Source organism: Centroberyx gerrardi, chromosome 1 (genome assembly GCF_048128805.1).
Source record: "Centroberyx gerrardi isolate f3 chromosome 1, fCenGer3.hap1.cur.20231027, whole genome shotgun sequence".
NCBI classification, from domain to species: domain Eukaryota; kingdom Metazoa; phylum Chordata; class Actinopteri; order Beryciformes; family Berycidae; genus Centroberyx; species Centroberyx gerrardi.
Window position 1 is genome coordinate 19,343,124 of NC_135997.1, and position 23,691 is coordinate 19,366,814.

A 23,691-nucleotide genomic window follows, 5' to 3' on the forward strand; every position below is an offset into this window, starting at 1 on the left:
CCTTTCTCTGTCTCCCCCCCTCTCTCCCTCTCTCTCTCTTGCATGACATCCAATGACACACGCAGGCATGCTGACAAAATCGAGTAGAGGAGAATCAAACAGAACAGGGTGGAGCACGACAGCAGATATCTGTGAAAACGATTGTGACTCAGTGAAAGCATGCCAGAATTCAATAGAATTCATCAATGCAAAAGTCAATAGAATAGTGATAGAAGAGAGGACAGCAATCACAGAGAGTAGAGAGGGATCCAGTTGACCACTGTGTCTGTGTGTGTGTGTGTGTGTGTACCTGGATCTGTCACATCAGCAGCTTTGCAGAACTGCAGTGTTACATAACCAGAGAGGGGGGGTAGAGAGAGAAGGGAGGAGAGATATTTATTGGATGTGGGGAAGCGAGGAGGGGCTGGCGTTGTCCCTTGGTCAGGTGTCCATGGGTGACCTGGGCTTTATTATATTTTAATATGGTTTCAAATACTTAAAGCAGCCTCCAAACCAATTGATGTGACCTTGGCACATCAATAAACCAAGCGCTCATAGTGCTGTAAAATCATAGTTGGCTCGTATTTTAAATGCATTTTACTAATATTGAAAATGTAATCAGACCTCTTTAGTGGGTCTGTTGTTCTGTGTTGTGGGAGGAGATTCAGGATTATGACTCTGTCTTTGTCCCGGTAGGATTAAGGCTCTATAAGGAGATCATGACATTAATATTCATACACATGGAGTAGATATAGACAGACAGACAGACAGACAGACAGACGGATAGAAAGCCTAATAGGTTACACCTCTGTGATAATCACAGTGATAGAGATAGATAGATAGATAAATAGATAGATAGATAAATAGATACAGACAGATTATTTTATGGAGTTTCTGCTTTACTGGACAGAGTGTGATGTACTGTTGGTGTCTAGCATCCTGTTCATGAGCTTTATTGCGCTTTTATCTAACCTTTATCTGCTTGTGTCAAACAAGTCACACATGTAAAGGGCAACTTGCTCACAGTGAGCCAAAGCATTTGAATTTAATTGCGTTGATAATATTCAACATTAACAAATATCCAGAAGGTCTCAGTCTTAATAGGGGAGGAGATACTGGAGGTCATTGTTTTCCACACATAGAAAATGTTTCAGGATTGTTGGACCAAGCGAAACCATTGATAAAGTGTTGTACAATGTTAAAAATACATTGTCTTTAATCTGAGTATAAACCTGTTTGGACTAGAAATTAAGATGCACTTTATAAAGACATTCCTGAGAACCCCACTGTTATGGGACAGATGGCCCTGCAGTGTTTATTCACCAAGACCTGCAGGTAAAGGCTGGGCTGAAATCACTTTCAATTCCATAAATTCAAAATGCAAATAGAAACTGTGATGTATTTGCTAATCAACAAGTACTCTAAGTTAATGTTGGATATGACAAAATTCAGAATTTGTCCAGAACATCAGCTTCCTGCATAGATTGAATTGTAAGTGAGCTGAGCCCAGCCCTCTGCCTGCAGAGATGCACTGAACCAAACAGCCATACAGTGGCACCAAAGTGGCACCATTGTATCTTAGCCGTTCCGTCTAAGATTACAATGAATTCTTCAGAAGAAAATCATTAACAGAAGGTAATTTAACAAGTTGAAAATACACAGAATCACAATATTACATATTTTGTAAGAATCTAGACTAGAGGGCACAGTGACTAAACACTTTTTTTTAAATGTTTTATTAAACATTTAAAAAGGCATTCAAGAATGACAGACAAGTACAAATTTTGCTCATTTAACTCCAAAAGATTCAGATCAATTCAGATTCATAGCTGGCATTGTTGGAACAACTGACTATACAGCATTCATTCAATGTAGCTATTATTAAAATTATTGTTTAATTGTTCACTTATTCGTCTTACACCGAAATTAATTTATGTACAAAAAAAACAGCCACAACCAAACAGCACCAATCACATCAGTAAAACTCATTGTCTTTCTATGTGTGCGTTATTAAATCGTGTTTATCTCAACGTTTGCTACATCCCTGAGAAAAAAGATGATGTGCATTGTCAGAGTAATCAAATAGCACGGGTCAGCAAGGGATACAATTGCATTACAGTACTAAGTAGTAGTGGAGTGTGTGTGTGTGTGTGTGCGTGTTTGTGCGTTTGACCTGGTTTTTGCAGGTTATAAAAATAAAACATTTCAGCACTTTTAAGGTGAGTTTTTCCAGTATTTGTCACTGACAGACACAAATGTTTTTAAATTGCACTGAAGACTTGGGTGATGCTATTCATGACATATATTATTACATATCATTATCATTAAGGCTTTGTTGTTCATTAAGAGGACAGCATACTGTAGATGCTGGCAACAAGCCTATCCAGTAATTCTATGAAAACAGGGCCTGTATGAAGTTGGGTTGGTTTTAGTGTCAGTGTCTGTGTGTGAGATGGTGGAATTGGCTGGTAGGTAAAGTATGTGTGTGTCTGTGGCTAGGGCTGTAGTGTGGTGTTGCCTGTGTGTCTCAAGGCTTAGCTGGATAGTAAACAGGCATATCATGGTCACACACACTGAACCCAGATGCCTTGTCGACGCCCATGGGAACGGCCTGGTCTCCCCAAGCGATGGTTTCCATGGTAATCTGTCTCTCACAGTCGAGCAGGGTGAAGTCAGGGCCGAAACAGATCTCGATCTGACCCAAAATCTGGACATCACTATCCTGTCAAATACAACAAACATATTCTCTTTGTAAAGAATGTCATGAACAGACTGTCAGTCAACAAACACAGCTCTACCTCATCCAAAACATTTAGGCCTACCTCATCTCCCTGAAAAACAAAACCAAGCAAAAAACACACACACATCAACAGTAATTTTTATTTGCAGTTCATACCTTTGATGGATGGACACACTGGATCTTAGGTTTGACCCCGTAGAAGTTCTCTATGGCTGCTTCAATGTCTGGAAACTATACACACACACACACACACACACACACACACACACACACACACACACACACAGAGTATGAGCAGAAGCAGAAGTGAGAGGTGATAGTTGTGTCACCTTATCATTACATGACACACATTATCACATAGATAGTATTATTTTATTGCAACAGAAACAATACAGAACATAATAGAGTTTGACAGATATTGTTTTTTTAAGGCTGAAACGATACTAATATTCTTGGACTTTACATTTGACCATTTTCATGCCAAGAAAATTCAAGTATTCAGTATTTCCCCCAGAACTAAATAGAATAGACCTACTGAGTAGTATTTTTCTGAAGGGATGATGTTGAACTTCTTCAGGACGCTACAATAAGAGAAACACAGAAGATTTAGATTTGAGGCATTTAGCTGACGGTCTTATCCAGAGTGACTTACATTAAGTACAACAGTGCAGTCAGTTTCTGTGAATCAGCATAGTAGCCTGGGACTGAACAAGTACAAGAGACATCAAGACAATGGTAAGAACTAGAAAAGGAGACAAGTAAAGAAGTAAAGAAACGTGTCTGTGTGTGTTTGTGTGTGCATGTGTTTTTGTACCTGTCCAAATCCACTTTATGGTATAGTTCCAGTGCCTTGCTGAAGTACTTATGCTGGCTGTTCAGAGAAGCTGCTTTGGATGCACAGGTACCGTGTTTATGCCACTCGTACTTCCTGTTAAAACAGACAGATACATGTATGGTATCATACAGTAGAGTGGCAGACAACAGAAAGATAGTTGTATATTGCTCCTGCCACAGAAGTATACAACTGTCTAAATGTTTATGCGATCCTTTATAGGCTGAGAGATCCTAGATTGTGATCCTTCCATTCAAAATACCCGAAATAAAATGTAAAAAATGAATCGCTGTCATCAATTTGAGAATAAGGTGGTACAGAACAGTATAGTGTACAGTGTTTCAAATAAAACAAATTTTCATGGTATATATGGTATATGTAGTACAGAGGAGTAAGCTATAATACTAGAAACTTCAAGAAGAGGAGCTGAGAAGGTCGATTAGATAGAGATATAAACAGAAGTAGCATTACATTATAATACAGTAGTGTGGGAGTATTGCTCATTATGCAGTAGCTGTAGTATAAGATTAGGTAGATGTGGTAGTAGTATAAGGTATAATACTAATCCATCTAATTAACAAAATCACGCAGAAAGGTTGACAGACAGAAAGATGTATGGATGGATAGATGCAATACCAGAATGCGGAAGACAAGGGGTTGCGCAAGTCGGGCCAACTCTTCTCCATGTCTGGAAGCAGGTCCTGGAAAAACACAAATGTATTTGTTGTATCCAAAATGTTTCAGCAGTACAATCCAGTTAATTTGCCATAGACCAAACTGGAGAAAAGTTGAAGAAATTCACTAATTTACCTGCCCAACTTCTCTTTCTGCCTAATTTTACCTGTCTCTCTTGGCTTTGTCTGGTGTTGTACAAGGTTAATTAAAATCATGTAATAGAGAATAATGTCCTACTGTACCGCTGCCAGAGAGGAAATGAACAGCTCATATCAATTTTACACACAGGCACAGTAGTGAACAGTGTTATACCTCTATCAGAGAAGAGTTGAAAGGCCATGATGAATTACAGTCAATCCCTTTATCTGGCCTGCAAAACAGACACATGCACACAGTTAGATATCTTCTCGCTATATCTGTCATTCACAGAGAGAGAGTGAGAGAGAGAGAGAGAGAGAGAGAGAGAGAGAGAGAGAACCATAAAAGGTAGTTACAGCTTAGCAATATGATTGATTCAAACAGCCATTCCAACCAAGCTTATCCAAGCGAAGCCAATAAGGAAGTGCTGGTAGGCGGCAATTCCTCTATGTCCGCTAGAGGCTGGCTCCAAAAAGACTCTAAACCCGGCCCAACTCCATGCAAGTCAGTGGGATCACAACCAAACTTCTTGCTCAAAATATAAAGTCAATACATTTTTTCGACAAGAGGTTATGGTCTCAGTAGCCAATTTCACTTCTAATGTGTGTCCTTATGCCAATTTTCAAATATTTGTGTCATTAACGGGATGTAATGGTTATAAAACGTGGTTGTTTTCCTAGTGATTGATAGGTTGCCTGTACAGTGATCGACAGCTCGCTGATTACGGGCCAATAGCAGGCGGACGACCCTTGGCTGCGCTGGCTCCAAAAAAATGTCAACACGGCAGTTTCAAAACGGCCCTGCAGAAACGTCACACTCACTACGTCCATCTTTTTGTACAGTCTATGGGTTCCCCCCCCCCCCCAAGTACTCACCTGGATGTGATTTATAGTTAGTTTACTAAATTTAATTGTGGTAAACAAATAACAAGTTTCACTGTAGCCACCTTTCTAGTTCTCTGCTGCGTTTTGTTCTCATGTATATACACTATTTTGTAAAAACAACAACAAAAAAACTTTTAAGACAGTATACATTCACTGGTAACCACTGTAGGAAAGCCCAAGAGGGTGTTGTTTAGTGACTTTAGCCATGTTGAAGGGGCTCAGAACACACCGTTACCTGGTTAACAATCTCACACACACACACACACACACACCTACACACACAGGCGGTCTTACCAGAGTCCATGTAGCGTCCAGTAGCTAATGTTGGGATGACAGTGTTCCATCTGCAATTCATACATACAATATTATTATTCCATCTGGACACACTAACCCAACAGTTAGAAGTATTGTTGTTGTTGTTATTATTATTCACTGATACTGGGGTGAGAGAGTTCCATCAGAAGATAAAGGGAAAAAAATATGTAACAACCATCCAAGGTGCATTCATCAAAAATAACTTAAAAGAATGAAACTAATCAAGCTACCGTTGGACAATAGCCTGATTATCAAAGCTTTAATACTGACAGAAAGCAATAGCCTATATTTTAGCTGTCTTCATTAGCCATGAGAAGATACAAACACTACACACCTTTTCTAACTACTGAGAACTGGTCCAAATATCCTAGAACCCACAATAAACAAATAAATATTATTATTATTATTATTATTATTATTATTATTATTATTATTACTTATAATGACTTTTGATTCTGTTTGATAACCTACAACAGCAATTTAAATCCACCATATAGCTGCTTTGAGCCACATAATGTAGCTCTGGGATTTTGTTTAGACTGGCACTATCAGTTCCACCATGTGGCAAGTGATGATGACGTAGTTTGCTGCATGCTTCTTTCAGAAAGCAAGATAGATAGAGGCAAGGCTGAACATAATACCTGCAGACAGGCAATTTCCTGCAAGGGGGGCAGCATCCCAAGCCTGATGAGTCATTTGCTTCTAGGGCTGGCCAATATGGACAAAATTAATATCTTGATAATCTTAAGAAATTATTTTGAGACCAATATTTAACAGCTAACTTTGTATTTTTCAAATAATATTCCCTAATTTGTTTGAGATCTAATTTTGTGAATCTTTAATTAGTATTTGCTTTTTATGATTAATTTAACCAATCTAATTCTGTATCACAATAACAATATCGTTATTTTATCACAATATGATTCTATTGAAAGACGATGCAAAATAATATTGAATTATTGTCCAGCCCTGTTTGTTTCAGCATGTTGCTAATATGAGATGATACAGTGTTGCAATGCCCCAGACAGCCTTTTCAGTGGCCTGTTTTATTAACAGCCTCCTCACATAACAGTGAAAAAAAATATGCCTTTGATATTACTTGCAAGTAAATGAACAATTATTTCAAAGGAATATATTCTACATATTTTATTTACATAACCAACCACCTAGAACGTGCCGGGTTCCTCCTCCACATCCCCCTAAGGAACTGCAAATTCTGTTAACTCGAAAGGAGAACTGCAGAAAGAGTAACGTGGGCAATGACCATGGTTTGTGGTTAAGGATCTACATCCCTTCTCCACAGTTAGGTTTTGGTAGAGCATAGTGCATACTTGATATTCTATTTATTGCAATGAAAATGTTTGTTGTGGACTTTAGCCTAGACTGGTAGCCTTGGCATTATCTAAACACAAAAAATTTTAAGTAATAAAAAATAAAGATATGTTTCTAGAAACGTGTAAAACATTACCATAATAGAAACTGGTAACTTCTCATACCAAGACCACAATGTTGCCAAATGAAACCCAGACTTCTGACACATGGTCAACCATATGATACAAAACCACACGACACAGGATACCATAAAAGCATTAAGTAATGTTGGAAAAGCAGAAAAACAGGAATCTTCATGAGAAATGACAGTTGTGTGGTGAAAAACATGAACAGTTAAAACTAGATTCTCCTGTGACCATGAACAGATTATTGCCTAATAAAAACCAGATTGTTGACGCACAGCAAGTCTCATGACTCGGTAGACGTCACATGACATACATAAGTAACATTTTGAGGCAATATTGTCTTAAGCTGCGATACTCTTAGTCATGATTGTTGGTTAAATTGCCTATTAGGGATGTTAATGATTAATCGACGATTGATTAATCACCGTTAAAAATTTGATTGATCAAGAATATATTAACTGATTAATCGACAATTTAGGCTATGTGCTATTTCTCATTTTTTGCTGAAATCATTTACAGCCACGAGGGCGCAATTTAACTTTCACCACCGCTTATGAAGAAAGCCAAGCAAGCGGACGAAAAGTCGAGTGTAGGAGCATTACACCCCAAAAGACGACAGTGTTCATTGTAAACATTGTAATACAATGTTGAAATACAGCACATCTACAAGCACAGTGACAGGGAATGCAGGAAGATTCCCCCAGCTGGCACAGACGTCCGTTGTCGGGAGTCGGGATTAGTTACTATAGGCCTCAGCTGTTAGACGGCTGGTAATAGAAAAATGTATGTTTATTCTGCATGTTTGGCCTCATGTTTAGTGTTTACGTCCTCTAATTAGGCTTACAAGTTCTGCAGAATTATTAAGTTAATCTTTTGAATTGTGCTTGGTTGAGTAACTTGTTGAGTAGGCCTAAAGACAGGTGTAAAAACATGTATTTTGTATTTTCTATGTCAAAAGCTATTTTTTACATAATGATTAATCGATTAATTGGTCATTAACGTGACTGGCGATCGATTAAGGAAATTGATTAAAATTTGCATCCCTATTGCCAATCTATCCACACCGCCATTAATGTGTTATCTGTATATGATAGCCCTTAATCTAAACCTAGACAAAGTGAGCAAACACATTCACATTTTTGAAAGGGGTTTTCACTCTGACACACAGCAATGTAGCCTGTCCTGCTTGGGAGCAGGGTGAGCCTCGACTTTGCCTTGACAAAAATGTGGTGTGAAAAGGAAAACTAAACTCGACATGGACCAACTGTTTGTCTAGGCCTGGGGATAAGGTTAATGCTGGGCTAAGAATATAGAATATTAAAAATACACTATATTTGTCCCGTACTGACTGATGGCGCTCTTGAGATTCTGTGACTGACGAGCTAAAGCTGACTAATCAACCACATACTTTTGTCTCGATACTTGTCACATGATATTGTACGAGCCGCAACTGCAGTATCGTGCCACGGGTTGAAAGACTGTTGCCACACTATTGGCTTTGTTTAAATAATTATCTATGAGACTGAAGACATTTTTTCTCACAGACTTTTTAGCTATTGATGCAGGGACCTAAATTAGTGACAGCTAAACATGATTTAAGTAAAACAGATGAATCATAATGGGTTAAGAAAGTTTCAAAAATCCTATTTTCCACCTACAAGTTGGACTCTTCAAAAGCATATGTGAATATAGCCAAATCTGGATGGTAAAATGTCCATATTGCATCTTTGAAGGCATACATGTAAAATAATCATATACAAAAAGCAGGAAGAAACTCACACCACAGAAGGTGTTGGGCCAATGGTGGGTCAGGATAAGTTTGGTCCATATGTGTCTGGAATACACACACACACATAAACAGAGTCAGAATCACCATGGTTCACAGTTCACAGAAGTATTCCTTGTTAAGTTTAGTTCACCAGTTTACTGACAGGTCCTGTAGCCTTTTACAATCTCTACTATATTATAGACAGACAGACGAGTGGTAACAGGATATTAACCTAACCTCCAGCTCTACAGTACATGGACAAGCTAACCATTTAGAGTTGTCTGGTGGGCTGAACTTAATAGAGGTGACAGTATGAAAGTAGCAGGGGTCAGACCATCTGCCAGCTTATCCATCCATCCATGCATTATATTGCGTAACTTACGGAGGTGACAATACAAAGGCAGAGGAGACCAGGGCAGCTCCGAGGCAGAGCAGGAGAGTAGAGCAGAGCCGCATGTTTGACCTAGATTCAAATATTAAATGTTAGGCATTTGGCAGATGCACTTATCCAGTATCCAGCATTAAACATTGGAATAACCTAAAGTTCCTGTAACACCAACATAACAATAGCAAGCAGTCACTAATGAATGCAAAGGTCAAAACAATGCCCAGAGAGTAGAATTAGTAAAAACATTTGTGTCCATGGACAATTCATGTATTATCATCAAAGAAAGTACTGTAATAATAATGAATAGGCTAATAATAAAAAAATAAATGCTGATTACTGATTTTTTTTTTACATGTACACATACCTCACAGACAAAGGCATTACAAATACTGTACATGTTAGTCTCTGGTTTACTACAAACACAAGCAAGATGCATAGACACACAGCGCGCAAGGAGGAAAAGAAGAAGGCTAGTGGTTTAAGTGGGTTCAACTAGGAAGTGAGCGGTGATAGACAGTCATGCGACAACTTTATTAAGCAATCAACACACAACTTTACCCCAGTCTTCTCACTCTCTCACACACACATGCGCACGTAAGTTCGTGCACGCACGCACACATTACCTGGGCCAAACTAACAATCAGAAGCCTAAATCTCGTCAAGCAGAATAGTGTTAGTGAGTATAGGAGTACTGTTTCATGACAAAACACTTAATTAATGATTAATTTCTGAAATTGATAGTAGCGAACGTTGCATTATACATTGTGTTGAATAGTGCAGTTTACTATCATAATGCAGACTGGAGCTCACATGAAAATGTTCAGTTTGCTGTTTCTGGTGTTACTGGTCACATTTTGGACACCGTAGATGCACGACGTGCAAGCAACAAAGTCAGCCATAATGTCAAAAACATATTCAGCTCTTTCCTGGCAGCAGATAGCAACTCCTTGAGCACTGGTGTAATTTGCCCCGCGCATTGCTTCCTTTACAGTTCGGCAACACTGGCAGTGTTGCAAGATGCATAACAAAAAACGTGTGTAGGGTCATCAAAAATCAAGCAGCTTCACCTAAGCAACAATGTATTTCAAAAAACAGAATGTGACCACGATTTGCAGTGTGCAGCAGTACCAACGGTAGGCGCTAACAACGCTAACATTAATACAAATTAGGCTAATTTAGTTAATAGGCAAATTGTAAGTTTGACGGAAGTGAGAGTAAGCTAATTTGACTGCTACCAAGTAGAGATGCTTCGCAACGGAGCCAACGGTGGCACAAGAAATACATTTTGACTTGAGCGTTAAGCAAACCTCAAGCTGAACACCAAGTTAAATTTAGCTACGTAGCCAAGTCATGGATGTATTACAGCCAAGTTTTTGAAAATGTTGACAACATTAGCAAGAAACCCAACGTTACTAGTTATCACAACGTCTTAAAACGTATTACTGCATTGTCACTCAAAGACAACTTTGTTAGCAAACCACAACATTATGTCAGACACACAGCTTGGTCTACTAAGTTCACTTTTAACTTTTAACGTTAGCGTTCAGTTAAACGAAGGTAATGTTTAAAATGGACCTCACCTTATGCCGAGGCTACCGAAACAAAGACTCGTTGTGCTTCGCCCTACGGCCGTAGGTTATACTGCACTGGTCAGACTACTACTCTTTTGATTCAGTTAACTTAGATTAAATTTTTGTTTACTCACTCTAGCCTTACAGGGGGTGGCGACAGTCAGTTCAGTTAGTTGTTTATGTCCCAGTCATGGATGTATTAAACTAGGTCCCAGTCCCACAGCCGTTCTTCGCTACCTGTCTGTCCACTCAGCCAATCGTCAGAGCCGTAGAGGTCATGCGTCTCGTCACGTGACGTACGGTTGACTTGGGTGGGTGGCTCGATTTATTTTCCGGGCCCCACCGACGGTTGAAAGTTTTTCATTGTCCAGCCTGGCTTGTTGACGGGAAAGCCTGCAAGAGACCTCTGAATACATTTGTATTACAATTTCCACTACAGTATCATTATGATTTGACGATCATCTTATAACAGCTCTTGATGGATTTAGTCTTTTTTTTTTTTTCTTCATTTTAATCTGTAGCCTAACTAAAATGAGACATTTCCAGAGCCATATGTCAAATATTGTTTTCACTAGTTTGTATATGCTAAGAATAATACACCCGTGCTGATGAACAGTGTTTTTACAAAGTCAATATACTTAATGAAATGAAAGTGTCAGTCTATCAACAGCTTCAATGCTAAAGAAACAATCTTTATGAAATATGAAAGCTGTTTCCATAGTCTTGAAGAGTCTGTGGTAAAGGGGAGCATGACAGTTGAGAAAATGACCATTGAAGATAACTTGCTTCTTAAATGTTTAAACAAGGTGTCTGACTACAAAATAATTTAAACAATTAATAGATATTTTGCTGGATTTTCTGATATGTTGTAACACTGATTTCTGAAAGGAAGGACTTGAGCAGTTTGACTATGCTCACATTCTGTTTGGTGATTTCAACATCAGAGTTGCCCAAAAGTTACCCTGAGCATCACTTCCTCTGCCTTGGCACTGGTGCAATGTTGGCGAGCTGCTATCCTCTGTGCTGAGCTCAGCAGAGCTATAATCAAATGACCTTAACCATGCTTTATGAAAACCAGAATGAACATACTCTGCAACTGATGGAAAGGGACAGTTGATGTAATTGAAGAAAGAAAAGCCAGCACTCATAATGTCCTTTTGTCTTTTAATTCAATGGGCAGCTATAGAGCACAAACGACGGACGCGTTTCAGCAATAAGCCATCATCAGCAATTAATTCCCCCACTCAGTACGGATTAATACCAGGAATACACAATCCACAGCATAAACATAACACTTAGGAAAAATAAGTATCAAAAAGTATAATATAAGAATAGAAGAATAGAAAATACAGCTAAATGTCTCTGCACATATATCTCACAAATTTTTATCATTTCAAAATACAGATCCTTTACACAGAAAATGGAAATGAAGGGAGGCTACATTTTCCCTTGTACAGGCAGAAGGTATTAGCCTTATGAAACTAAACAACTGCACATGCAGTTGGCCAATAGAACATGCAGTCAGCTGCAGCAGGCCAATCTGCCCAAACAGCCTGGGCTCTCCTTAAAGTTAGGAGTAGAGCCACTAATTAATAGCCACCCTCCGCGTTTTCAAATACATATGAGCATGACAACAAGGTAGAAGGACTGGAATGAGTGCAGCACATATCAATACACCAACAAGAAAAAACTTAAAATATGTATTCAAAAAATGCATATCTATTTCACAAATACAAGTTCAGACAATTTGAGAGAAAACACCCTAATAATAATTCTTCGTTCAGACCTTTTGGGTGTTCATTTTGTATATTATGTATCCAAAACGCCTCTCTCTGGAACCTCAAGGAACACACGTCATGGCCTGCTGAATTAAAGTGTCTCGCTACTGAGGACTTCTCATCCCTATTCCTAATGCTACTTTTATGTTCAGATATCCGGGTTTTTAGTTCTCTTTTAGTTTTACCAACATAGCACATCCCACATGGGCATTTCAAAAGGTAAACCACATGCTTCTTCTTTTCTTCATTTATTAATCTTTGGCCGTGCACCTAAGGAGGATTTTTTGATCGAGTTGTGCTCGCACTTGGCGGAGTTTGGACAGTTGATGTAATTACCTGTGGAAATGCATGAGATCAAGGTCAGCATCAAGTCAAAATGCAATGCTGTGTACTTACGGTTCACAGTGAACAACATGACATTTGCAGAAGTGCCAACGATGGATAAATAAAATTTTTTGTCAACTACCAAGTGGCACGCTTATCATGTGTTTCTGCATTTTGATGACGTCTACATTTTGTCTCTGTATGTCCCACAATTCACAGCTAATCAGACAGGCCTGACTAATTAAATGCAATTAGTACCTGTTTCTCCTAGCTCACCTACTCTCTACAACAACCATATGTGCTGAAATTATCACTAGGCTGTGGTTACAGGGTATATTACCAAAATGACCAACAGAGGGCTCTTTACAACCACAGTATCTACACAGCTCAGTGTCAATACAGCTCTGAGTTCTGTTTTCACAACACACACACACACACACACACACACATCTTTTATGTGCTGAGTGAGTTTTATGAACCTTTTGTCTGTGTAAGACATTAATAATGCCGTGCATGGTTGCATGTCTCCCTTGTCAATTTGAGAATGAGGCTTTTTGTCATAATTGCTGAAAAGCTGACTCAGTATGAAATCCCCCTGTGTCCAGTTCACAGTTCAATCTCTCAACAAAATGCTAACCACTTGCTTTCAATATACTTTATATTTGTCATTTAATAACATATTTCTATGCAATGCTTAGCATGTACCCTGTACACTGTTTGGAATGCAATCCTCTCAGAATTGTTAAATATATATATATATATATATATATATATATATATATATATATATATATATAAAAACATTTTAATGCATTTTAATATATGTATATATAATTTTACCATAAATAAGCAGCATACATGAAAATAAATGTCAGTGGCAGTGCATCGCATTGAAAATTCAGAGTTGTCCAAAATCAAAAAGCAACACATGGTGCTAGCCTAAATGTTATATTAGAGATAGGAGCTTGTGAGTCCAAATCCCAGCTTGCCTGGTAAAACCTGTGTGGGTGAGGTGAATAATAAGACTCCGCTCTTGTATTAAAGATGAGTTTTGTGACTTGTAGAAGCCAGTCTCTCTAGAAAACATGTCTGTCTGGATCAGCCACCTGCAGTTGGGGCTGTTGATGTTGACTATTATCCTACTACTTATGTAGAGAAACGGTGCTCCACTTTATGGCAAAAATACCCCCCGTCCCTTTTGCCAGCCTCTCCACCCCCCCTACTTTTGCACCAAATGAGCATCTGAGATGAATTGCAAGTGAGATGATCCACTTGTTCTTCATTCACATCCCCTGCCCAGGTTTCCCAGCCAGTCCAAGGATTCCAACGATAGACCTGGTGCAGTAAGATGGTGGTCTAGCACGCTGCTTCTCTTTTGGTTTCTGAACTGGCAAGATGAGTGTTTGAAAGCACAGGACAGGTAACAATGTCAATCCAGAAGGCCACCATCTTTATGCACCTGGTCCATTGAATGAAATTACAGAACTGGTCATCTGGGTTCAGTTATAAAGAAATCATTCTATGATTTCTAGCTTGCTTTCTTTCACACTTTTCTGTTTGTCTCTGTCACACATGTCTCTCTCTCTCTCTCTCTCTCTTTCTCTCTCCCTCTCTCTCTTTCTCTCTCCCTCTCTCTCTCCCATATGTACCATCACGTCGCCCGATCACATGATTTAGTCTTTGCTCGGATGTGAAATGTGTTTCGCAGGTCCTCCACTGCGTCAGGAATAGTCCCAGCTGTAACTGTAGCTAGATTTATAAATAGGCGCTGGCCAAAGTTCAGCATGCAGCACAGCGTCTCAAGATGTTCAGGAGTGCAGGAGGAATGACTGAGAGAGACCTCAGTACGGTCTAATTTGCAGCTAGAAGGTTTTTAAATGTATATGTTGAAGATGCACATTTTTGTACAAATACGTTAGCATAATCCCAGTGAAATTGCAACTGAACTGGGCCCTGAGAGTCTTGAAGTAGTCTGCTCTATATGCAGGCGGCGGGCCCTTCTCTCCCCTGAAATACTGTTTAAAATTCAACAGCCATGCTAATACAGCATGGAGATGGATAACTGAATTATAAACTGGATAGACTGCTCCTAACCAGAGCCACTGATAATGTGGTTTTTGAGAAATGGCACCATATCGCTGCCCCTTCTCTAGATCTAAGAAATGTTGGCTGTAAATATGTGGCAATCCCCTCCATCACATCACCATGCTGAGATTCTCCTCAACATCAGCCGGCCAGTTGTTACTTAGCAACGATCATGGAGCACAGCTGTGGAGCTAACATGGCTGCCACTGGAAACTGTGATGGCCAAACTCTTTTTAATCGAAGCCTCTGGTCCCAGCAGCCCGGAGTCTTGAAGGATCCTGGTTATATATAGGCAGCTCTCTCTCCTTATAAGGCCTCAGGGAGAGGCAGGTGCGGGTCGGTGGGAGACGGGTGGAGGTTTTGTTGGCCCAGCGCTCCCTGTGGATTCAGGCTGACGACCGAAGGCTCTGCATAGGAAATCTCAAGGGGTAAGAACGACTACTCTTTTATTCTCTTTTCTGCTGCTCTCCCCCTTTGTCTTTTCCATCTTCTTCTTCTCTCCATGTTTCAAACTCGAGTGTAGCAGGTGGGATCGGTAGGATGGATGGATGAAGACACGGGAGACAAGGGAAGGAACAAGGGATTTGATGTGTCCCCCAACTACAGCTGATCATACTTGAAATGATGAATGATACAATATATCAATTATGAAGGATGAATGGTAATTCAATTGGAATGAACGTGTTAATCACCGTTTTGAGGATAATGACAGTAATTGCCTGTCTGGGTCTGTGCGTGACTGTCATAATGAAGGACAGATAGACAACATGTCTGTGTGTGATTATCGTAATGACTCACTAATTGGTTAAAATGGACTCCCACTGGACAGCGAGAGGGGAGGGGAAGCCATTAGACTCTTCTTGGACTGAGCGAGTGTCTGTTGTTTTGATGGACAAATTGTTGGTTTTGTAGTTCTGGGGATTATGAAGTGTCGATTTTATTTAATCCTGACATCCAGCATACATTTACTTACTGACATTTCATCTTAGATTAGCTGCTTGTAGTATTCCATCGTATCATCATAGCTTGGTTAGCACTCAGCAAGTGTTTGTATTCAAATAACAGGTGTTTGTAATCAAGCTAAAGGATTTCGGAGGTTTGTAGGGTAATGATTGAGGGTTTTAGAGGATTACTGTTGCAAACGGAGAGGCTCAAGTGTCATTTGGCAGGCATTTGCGCAGTTACAGTATGGTTGGACTGACAGTAGGAGAGGTCTGCTACAAGGCTATAAGGACTGATGGGACTAGCATATGACTGCCTATATAGACCACTTGCTTGATGGTTGTGTTGAGTTAAATGCTATCATTTAATTAGGAAGTACTGGCAACGATTGGAGCTTCAGTGATTTCATCGGTGCAACTCTGTGAGATAGAAAGCTCTGGTTGATGGTACAGGAATATGTGACTGTTTCTCTGGCTGGTTAACTGGCTGTTGGGTAGAATTAACTATGAAACCAGAGAACGCTTTCAATGCTGTTATTGATAGAAAAAAAATATTTCTGCCATTAGCAACATTGATGTTGACGTTCACAATAACAACACTATTCATAGGAAGACCTTATATACAGAGTAATTCAGCTTATTTCAAGATATTTCAAATCAAATTCTCTTTCTGTACTGCCAGATAATCTAGCTGGTTTCATGAAACCTCACTTATTTAGTGAAAATATAACTTGTTTCAAGGAATAGTCATAAAAAAAATAATAACTTTAAGATTCTTGAAATAAGCATGCCAATAGAATTGTATGGTTGTCATTTTTCCTTCTTGGATTTCCCACGTTTTTTGTGTGATTAGAAATATTGAATTTGGCTGTGTTGTTTAGGAAAAAAAAGAAACATTGCAAGGCAATTTATAATGTAATCATGTGTTGATTTGCAGTAAGGACTGATGAAAATTGGAAGTCAAATGAAAAGTTGCAGTGATGTGATGTTTATGGAATGCTTTTATCAGACTTGTGGTTAATACAGCAAAATGGTCAGTGTTTAAAATCAACACTGTGCCAGCGTATATATAGAAGTTCACACCCATCAGAGTTAATTTAACCCTTTAAGATAGTTTTGAACATCCTCCCCAGAGCCATATCAGCTCTATGATTGGGCAAAAAACTCTTCAGTCAACACTTGTCCACTCCAAATAATTGTCACTGAAAACTCAACACCAATGAACACTGGAAAATATAAAACCTTTTCCCTGCAATTTTTATGCAGCAAAAGTTAGTTTGGGAATAGCTCAAAATCTCAAGCCATTGGAATGTTTCCAGGGTGTATTTGATTTCGCAAAATGTATGTGATCACTAAATTATCCTTAAGTAACTGAAAATGGGGCTGGCTGGTTGATGGCAAAGCCATAGAAAAGCTTGCCCAGGTTAAACTTGCATTGGTTGTACCCACTGTTTATCACTGGATAATCAGCTAAATAACTAAATTGTAAATATAATGTCTGCCTACAGTTCAGTAGCTGATTTTTGACATTTAGTTAAGGCTAGAGGATCACATTTTATCAGGCCCTACTCTTTATTTTTAAACAAGAGAAATGATCTCAAAAGAGATCATTTCTCAAAAGATCTCACACTTTTTTTTTTTTTTTTACTTGTTTTGAAAAAGAAATCATTCATTTTTTTAAATGGAGAACATAGGTAGCATAGATAGGGAATTTAGTTGTTATTATTGACTTAAGGGGTCAGAGGTTAGGGGTGTGGGGCTGACTGGCTGCTTGTTTTGGGGCATTAGAATTGGGTTAGAGTTGGGCTTAGTGAAGCTGAAGTGTTTCAGAGAGGGGGAACAGGAATATCTCTGCCTGTGCAGCGCTGCTCAGTAACTTTCAGGGTGAGGTTGGCAGTGTACAGGGTTCATGTTTCAGTTGACCTTATTTCTGGTCTCTGAGGACTAACGATGAATGATGAGTGATGTAAGACAATTATGCTCTGACGCCACTATGTGTGCATGATGTAAGACAGTTATGTTCTCGCTGTGATGTGTGTACAGTAAGACATTTTTGCTGTCAGAAACCCAGCTAGTGAGAATAATACGGAAGGTGTTAAAGAAGTTTAAGATAATTAAACCTTGAGACCAAGAACTATACTGTTTAAAACCATTTTGACTAAATGACTAAATTTCTGATGTGGTACTGGTATGAATCCAGTCAAAAGCATTGGCTAACGTTTCTGTTGACACACCTATATGGCTTTCCCATTAAAAGATGAATATGAGGCAAAAGAATACACCTCATTTTTTGTTTATGTACTATATATACTGTCCTACAATGAGATTGGCAAAAAAGACTAACTTTCCTTGACGGTTCCAATACAAAGGCCTTACAAAGGCCAACTTAAGCTCAGTGTCCCAAAACTAAAGCTTCAAAAAGACCAACTTTAGCCCACTGCACTAGAGTTTGAAAAGACTAAGTTTACCTCACAGTTGCAATACTTACTGTAGGCCAACTTAAACTCACCTCCAATTGTGTCCCAATGCTTGCACTTCAGGAAAACCATGGCCCATTCAGTAATGCCATGGAATTGTATACTAAAAACCTGATGCATTATCTTAAAGCACTCATAATTCACTCTCATTGTTTGATTACAAATAAAATGCCATGACTACAGTTTGGTCAGGTTTCACCACAGACACCACGCTGCTGCCTCCTCTCTTATACTAGTGCTGATGGGAGCAGTGTTGGCTGCAAATAGTATAGTATTAGTATAGTATAGTAAATAGTATAGTAAAGTATAAGAACGTACTCCATAACGTTGCCAAACCCTCTGGGCATTTTAACACAGCAAAGAATCACCATTAGTTGGCAATGGCGATGGAGCAGGATTGTACAGCTATCATGGCCGTCTCTGAAAACTGCAATAGTCAAACTGTCTATATATGGCTCTGCTGTGAGCCAAGATGGCTATGGTGATGTAATGGAATACTATGAATAGCAAAATGGTGGCTGACCTGTCATAAGGTAGCATGACAGTAAGCTAATGCATAAAAACCTCATAACTCCAGATTTTTTAAGTGTTTCTTTTTCTTAAATTGTATGTTTTCACATTTCTGTACGTGCTATGCAAGGTTAACGCATCTCGGGTCAACGAAACACACAGGATACAATGTGCACTTTCAAAAATGGTGCACTTGCTCGGGAATGTTTTTCTTCAATTGTTGAATGGTCCAGTTTTTGGACATGGGAGGTTAGGGTCATCTGACTGCAGCAAAACATCTGTGAGCTAGCCAAGAAGGCTGTGATGATGCACCTGAGTGATATGAATAGCTGGAAGAAGCTGAACTGTCAGTGAATGTGTGTGGCAATGTTTCCCTCTCGGTTTTCTTTTGTAGCAGTGGAGGCAGCATCAGTGTTGGTTCCATGCCTGCAGCTGTTTTGTCTCAGTTTTGGTGCAAGTGTAGGTTATAGCATGTGAATTGTTCTTATCTCGATACTTGTTGTGATAAAAGCTGTAATTTTAAACACAGAGCCTATTCTTAGTAACGCTGTGCTTTTGGGGATGTTTGGTCTAAATTAGTATTTTTGTCACATTTCTTTTAACTGAGGTGGGAAAATGATGGTGCCCATGGCGCACCACTGTTAAATGAATATAGAGGAATTGCTCATGTGCTAAATTTAGAGCAGTCAAATTGGTGGAAAAACTTTCGAGCAGCTGTACTCTGTTAATTACTTATCACATCTTTTACTCTTCCAACAATAGCCTACATCCATGCTTGTTTGTTTGGTCCTGTGTGTGTGTCTGTGTGTGTGTGTGTGTGTTGTAGCCCATCCATCAGCTTGTATTGCTGGTTTGATACGGTTTCTTCAGTACCCATTGTCACCATGTCAGTGGTGTGTGTGTGTGTGTGTGTGTGAGTGTGCGTGTGTGTGTCTGTGTGTGTTGCTGGCCTGACTAATAGGTCAGTATCTACAGTGTCACCATGTCAGTGACGTCTGTGTGTGTGTGTTGCTGGTCTAACAGGTCAGTATCTACAGTGTCACCATGTCAATGTGGATGAGACCGGGGAATTACAACCATGAATACTACCACAAACACAGCAAATATGTGGTTAAAGACTACAGCAGGTACAGTGATACACGTCTAGACTAATTTTAACTAAACAAGTAGACTTTAGGCTAATACAGTAGCTATGTAGTACTAATAGTAATACTAATAGTGACAGTGTAACAGTAGTAACAAGCTTTGTCATTACTGAAACCGCAAATGAAGTCATACAGCACAAATATAGCAGGTACGAAGCAAGCTAGCTTGATAACCAAGACTAGCTTAACATAGTGAAGCTAACCTGGCTAACATTAGGCTAACCCTAACGAGACCAAACTATGAGGGTATTCAATGGGTTTTCAATACAATAAACTGGCTAACATCCTGAGCTTGACTCCGTGGGCAAACTCTAATTCATTTGAAACATTCAAAATGCTGCTAATATAATTTATGTTATAAGTAGTAACTCCTAAATGTAGAGCATGTGTAGTGCATAGTGAAGTGTGTTATATAGCATTGTCACATTGTGAGAGAAAAATGTTGGTTTATTTAAACAAATAAACAGCATGTTGGTAAATCTATGTCAGTTTTCCAGTGATGAATGCTAACAGCCTAAACAAACTGCTTTGTTTGTTGTTTGCTTGTTAGCTGTCATTCCAGTATTAAAAATGAATTGCAAACTCATTTTGTGCAATGTGACAAGAGCCTGGTGAATTAAACAGACTACAATTCAAAACATCAAGTTATCCCTTAGTAAAAATCTTACACAAGCAGAATTGAAATATATTCCTGCTTTGATCTCAGATGGTTCCATCAGTGTCTGTGAACATGATAAACAACCTTTTCCCAAAGCTAGAACATCATGCATGTGAATTCTGTTTTTAAGGTGGGTTTTCACATTTTCACTTTGACAGCAGTTATAAACTACTGGTGGTGTGTTATGTAGTTACTATGGTAGTGACTTGGCATTATCTTGATCATTCACTGTGCTACCACTAAGTTATAATTCCCTCCATCACTAATGAGGTCTCCTCTCATCATTAGCTAACTGCTTTTCTGTCATCGTTTAGCATTTGTGTGTTTGGTAAGTGTGTAGAGTTGGTGTTAGTAATGTGTAAGTGTGTGTGTGTGTGTGTGAGTGTGTGTTGAGTACCGACAGTTGCTCTTGCTGCTGTATTTCATCTGTTCACTCACTACTACAGAAGTCTCATTCCCGCTCCTGCTCACTTTTTCTTGCTCCTTTCTCATTCTTGCTAATAGGCTATACAGCTAACCAGCGTACAAGTCTGACCTTTGCTAATATAGATGACTAGTAAATCATAAGTGTTGAACTGTGATTGTTTTTCACTAATATAGCCCTAGTGATCCTGCTAATACAGAGATTATTTCCTGAAAAGTAATTTCTTATTTCAAACTCAAGTAAATGTGAAGCTCACATGTGTGTTGTGCCCTGAACTGAGACTGTGAGGTATTACTGTGTAGTGGGGGTTTGATTAATTTTCTGATCAAATATCATGCACCTATTTCATGCTCAAAAAGTTAATAGATTCTGCATGACATAACATTTTCATTTGAACTTCATGTCTGTCCAACACTTTTTTACAGTTGGATGTGACCTTCTCTGTTGTACTATTTCATGTCAAACCAATCACATTTTCTTTGTTTTGTAGACTAGACAGCTTCCAGACAATTCTGGCTGCATTTACACAAGACCGGAGATGTGATTTTTATTTTTTATTTTTTTCTGTTTTTACAAATCAGATCCTCTCATAGCTGTCTAAAGAGTGACAAATGATATGGACTCAGATTTTTAACTCTTCCACAAGTTTTTCCCTATTTTCCCATAGCTGTGTAAATAGTTATGGACCATATGGAAAGCCATGATATGTGTCTCAAAGAGTTACAATTACAAATCGTATTTTCTCCTCCAGTATAGATGCAGCCTTGAAGCCGTCAAGCAATGGCTACAGACTGTGTTCAGCCTTTTACACATAGAGCTGAAAGACTATGAAATGTCTAATAACTAAACTCCAAAGCTACTTTGGAAGCTGTGATTTGGTCTGGCAGGTATCTGAATTACTGCTGAATCTAAACAGTCTGCCAGCAATATACACTCTTAAAACCATGAGGCAGTTTCCCCCTAGAAATGCATTTAGTCCATGTGACAATAAAATCTGATTTGAAACCAGTGATAATTACATCTTTTGGGCAGGGGTGCACCCTGAAACACTGGGGAAACACTGCAAAATTAACTATGTTATAGCTACAGTATGTGTTATTTTCAACACATCTATGACTTAAGTTAAGGACAACACATCTGGGGTTAGGAGCAACCCGCTGTGTCAACATAATGTAGTCAATAGCAAATGTCAAATACATGTTGTATTGAAATATAACAAATGTTGCATAGAGTTCCATGCTAGACCGATGGACGTGTTTAAAATATTCTTATAGAGTTGATACAGTTATTATCACTACCTCCCAGTCTATGTTCAGGGCAAATATTGCTTTTCTGAATCTGTCAGCCAGACTGACTGTCTGTCTGTCTTCAGCTCTGAGGTGGTGCAGGACGATTATCAGCACAACGCAGTAGTTCGCATCCAGGGAGTGGTAAGAATCTATTTCCCCTCTTCAGACTTGCATATAAACATTGGATAAACATTACATGTCTTATCTGTACCTGAGCTCCTAATGATAGAATGGCAGTTCAACCACATTATTTTTAAATAGGTATCATTTACCTAATGTGTCAACATTCACTTAAAGCCAAACATCAAATCATTGACACCTCTATAGCCAAAACAGCACCTTATAGTTGCCACATGGTATTGTTGTTTATGTTTGTGGACGTCTAGGTAAGGAAGAAGATGGTGGAGAAGTATGTGCGTGAGGAGTCGATGATCCGGGGACCAAAGTTCCTGGTTAGACTCAGATCCCACACCGTGTTTGAAAACACTCCAATCAAAATCTTCTGTACTGTTGAGGGCTTCCCCATGCCTGTGGTCAAATGGTGAGTAACAATAATAGATTCTCAGTAGTTTATTATTTTTTTAAATTATAATAAAATAAAAAATAGAGAACCTGTTTTTCACTGAAGAGAGATTCTCCGTGCCTGTAGTTAAATCTAAAGGGTTGTTCAGTAATGATAAATACGATAACTGTAATAAAAATCATAGTATACAATAAATAGAATCTTTTTCCTCTCCTCTCCTCTCCTCTCTTCGCCTCCTCCTCCTCCTAGAAATTGTATTATTGATGTTAGCAAAGGTGATAAGTTGCTGATAAAGTTTCCTCTGTCACAATTCTGCACACGTCTTTTTGTTGTTACTGCTGATGGTAGTGAGTTGATGTTTTCTTTTCCTTCAGGTATAAAGATGGTGTCATCCTGGACATTTCCTCTGGAAAGTACCTGGTTGAAGGCTGCGCTGGAATCCATTCTCTGGAGATCCCCAGGTCGGTCCAGACACACTCTGAGACCAGTTGATCATTGTATTTTTCATAATTTCTGGCAAATTCCAACATGTTGCCCTCTTGTTGGAAGCTCAGCAGAGGGTTAGTGGAGTTGGATGGGAAATGGTCAAGAACTGACCAGGGCTGCGAGAGAGGGAATGAAGTCTACCCCATCAGTAGGAGTCAATGTCAAATGCATGGCCATTGCCACCTGTGTCCCCTTCATAGGCACTAGACAAGAGAAACAGGACACAGTTCAACATTAGGAAATTTTTCCACTTTACCCGGTCGCTGGCGGTGCAGGCAAAATTGAAATGATTTATTACTATAAA

The 23,691-nt window shown here is 39.0% G+C and overlaps 2 protein-coding genes across 3 annotated transcripts in view; one reads left to right on the forward strand and one right to left on the reverse strand.

Annotated features, from left to right (window-relative positions):
* Positions 1–1,704: 1,704 nt before the first annotated feature.
* rnaset2 (ribonuclease T2) lies at positions 1,705–10,932 on the reverse strand. 2 transcript variants are annotated; one of them, XM_071907082.2, is made up of 10 exons: positions 10,757–10,932; positions 9,171–9,251; positions 8,800–8,854; positions 5,543–5,592; positions 4,539–4,596; positions 4,188–4,252; positions 3,534–3,647; positions 3,255–3,300; positions 2,876–2,950; positions 1,705–2,701 (listed from the first exon to the last, which is right to left on the reverse strand). In XM_071907082.2, exons 2-10 carry the CDS (start codon positions 9,242–9,244, stop codon positions 2,507–2,509), a joined length of 732 nt encoding a protein of 243 aa, XP_071763183.1. In that variant the 5' UTR covers positions 9,245–9,251; positions 10,757–10,932; the 3' UTR covers positions 1,705–2,506. The 2 variants fall into 2 exon arrangements, with proteins under 2 accessions (XP_071763183.1, XP_078140551.1); XM_078284425.1 differs by lacking the exon at positions 10,757–10,932 and adding an exon at positions 9,541–9,572.
* An 8,974-nt stretch (positions 10,933–19,906) lies between these two features.
* myom2b (myomesin 2b) overlaps positions 19,907–23,691 on the forward strand; it is a 30,227-nt gene continuing 26,442 nt past the window's right edge. The window contains exons 1-4 of the mRNA XM_071907070.2: positions 19,907–19,989; positions 22,462–22,519; positions 22,765–22,919; positions 23,276–23,362. Of these exons, the coding sequence (XP_071763171.2) occupies positions 19,907–19,989; positions 22,462–22,519; positions 22,765–22,919; positions 23,276–23,362 (383 nt within the window). The remainder of the gene's footprint in view (positions 19,990–22,461; positions 22,520–22,764; positions 22,920–23,275; positions 23,363–23,691) is intronic.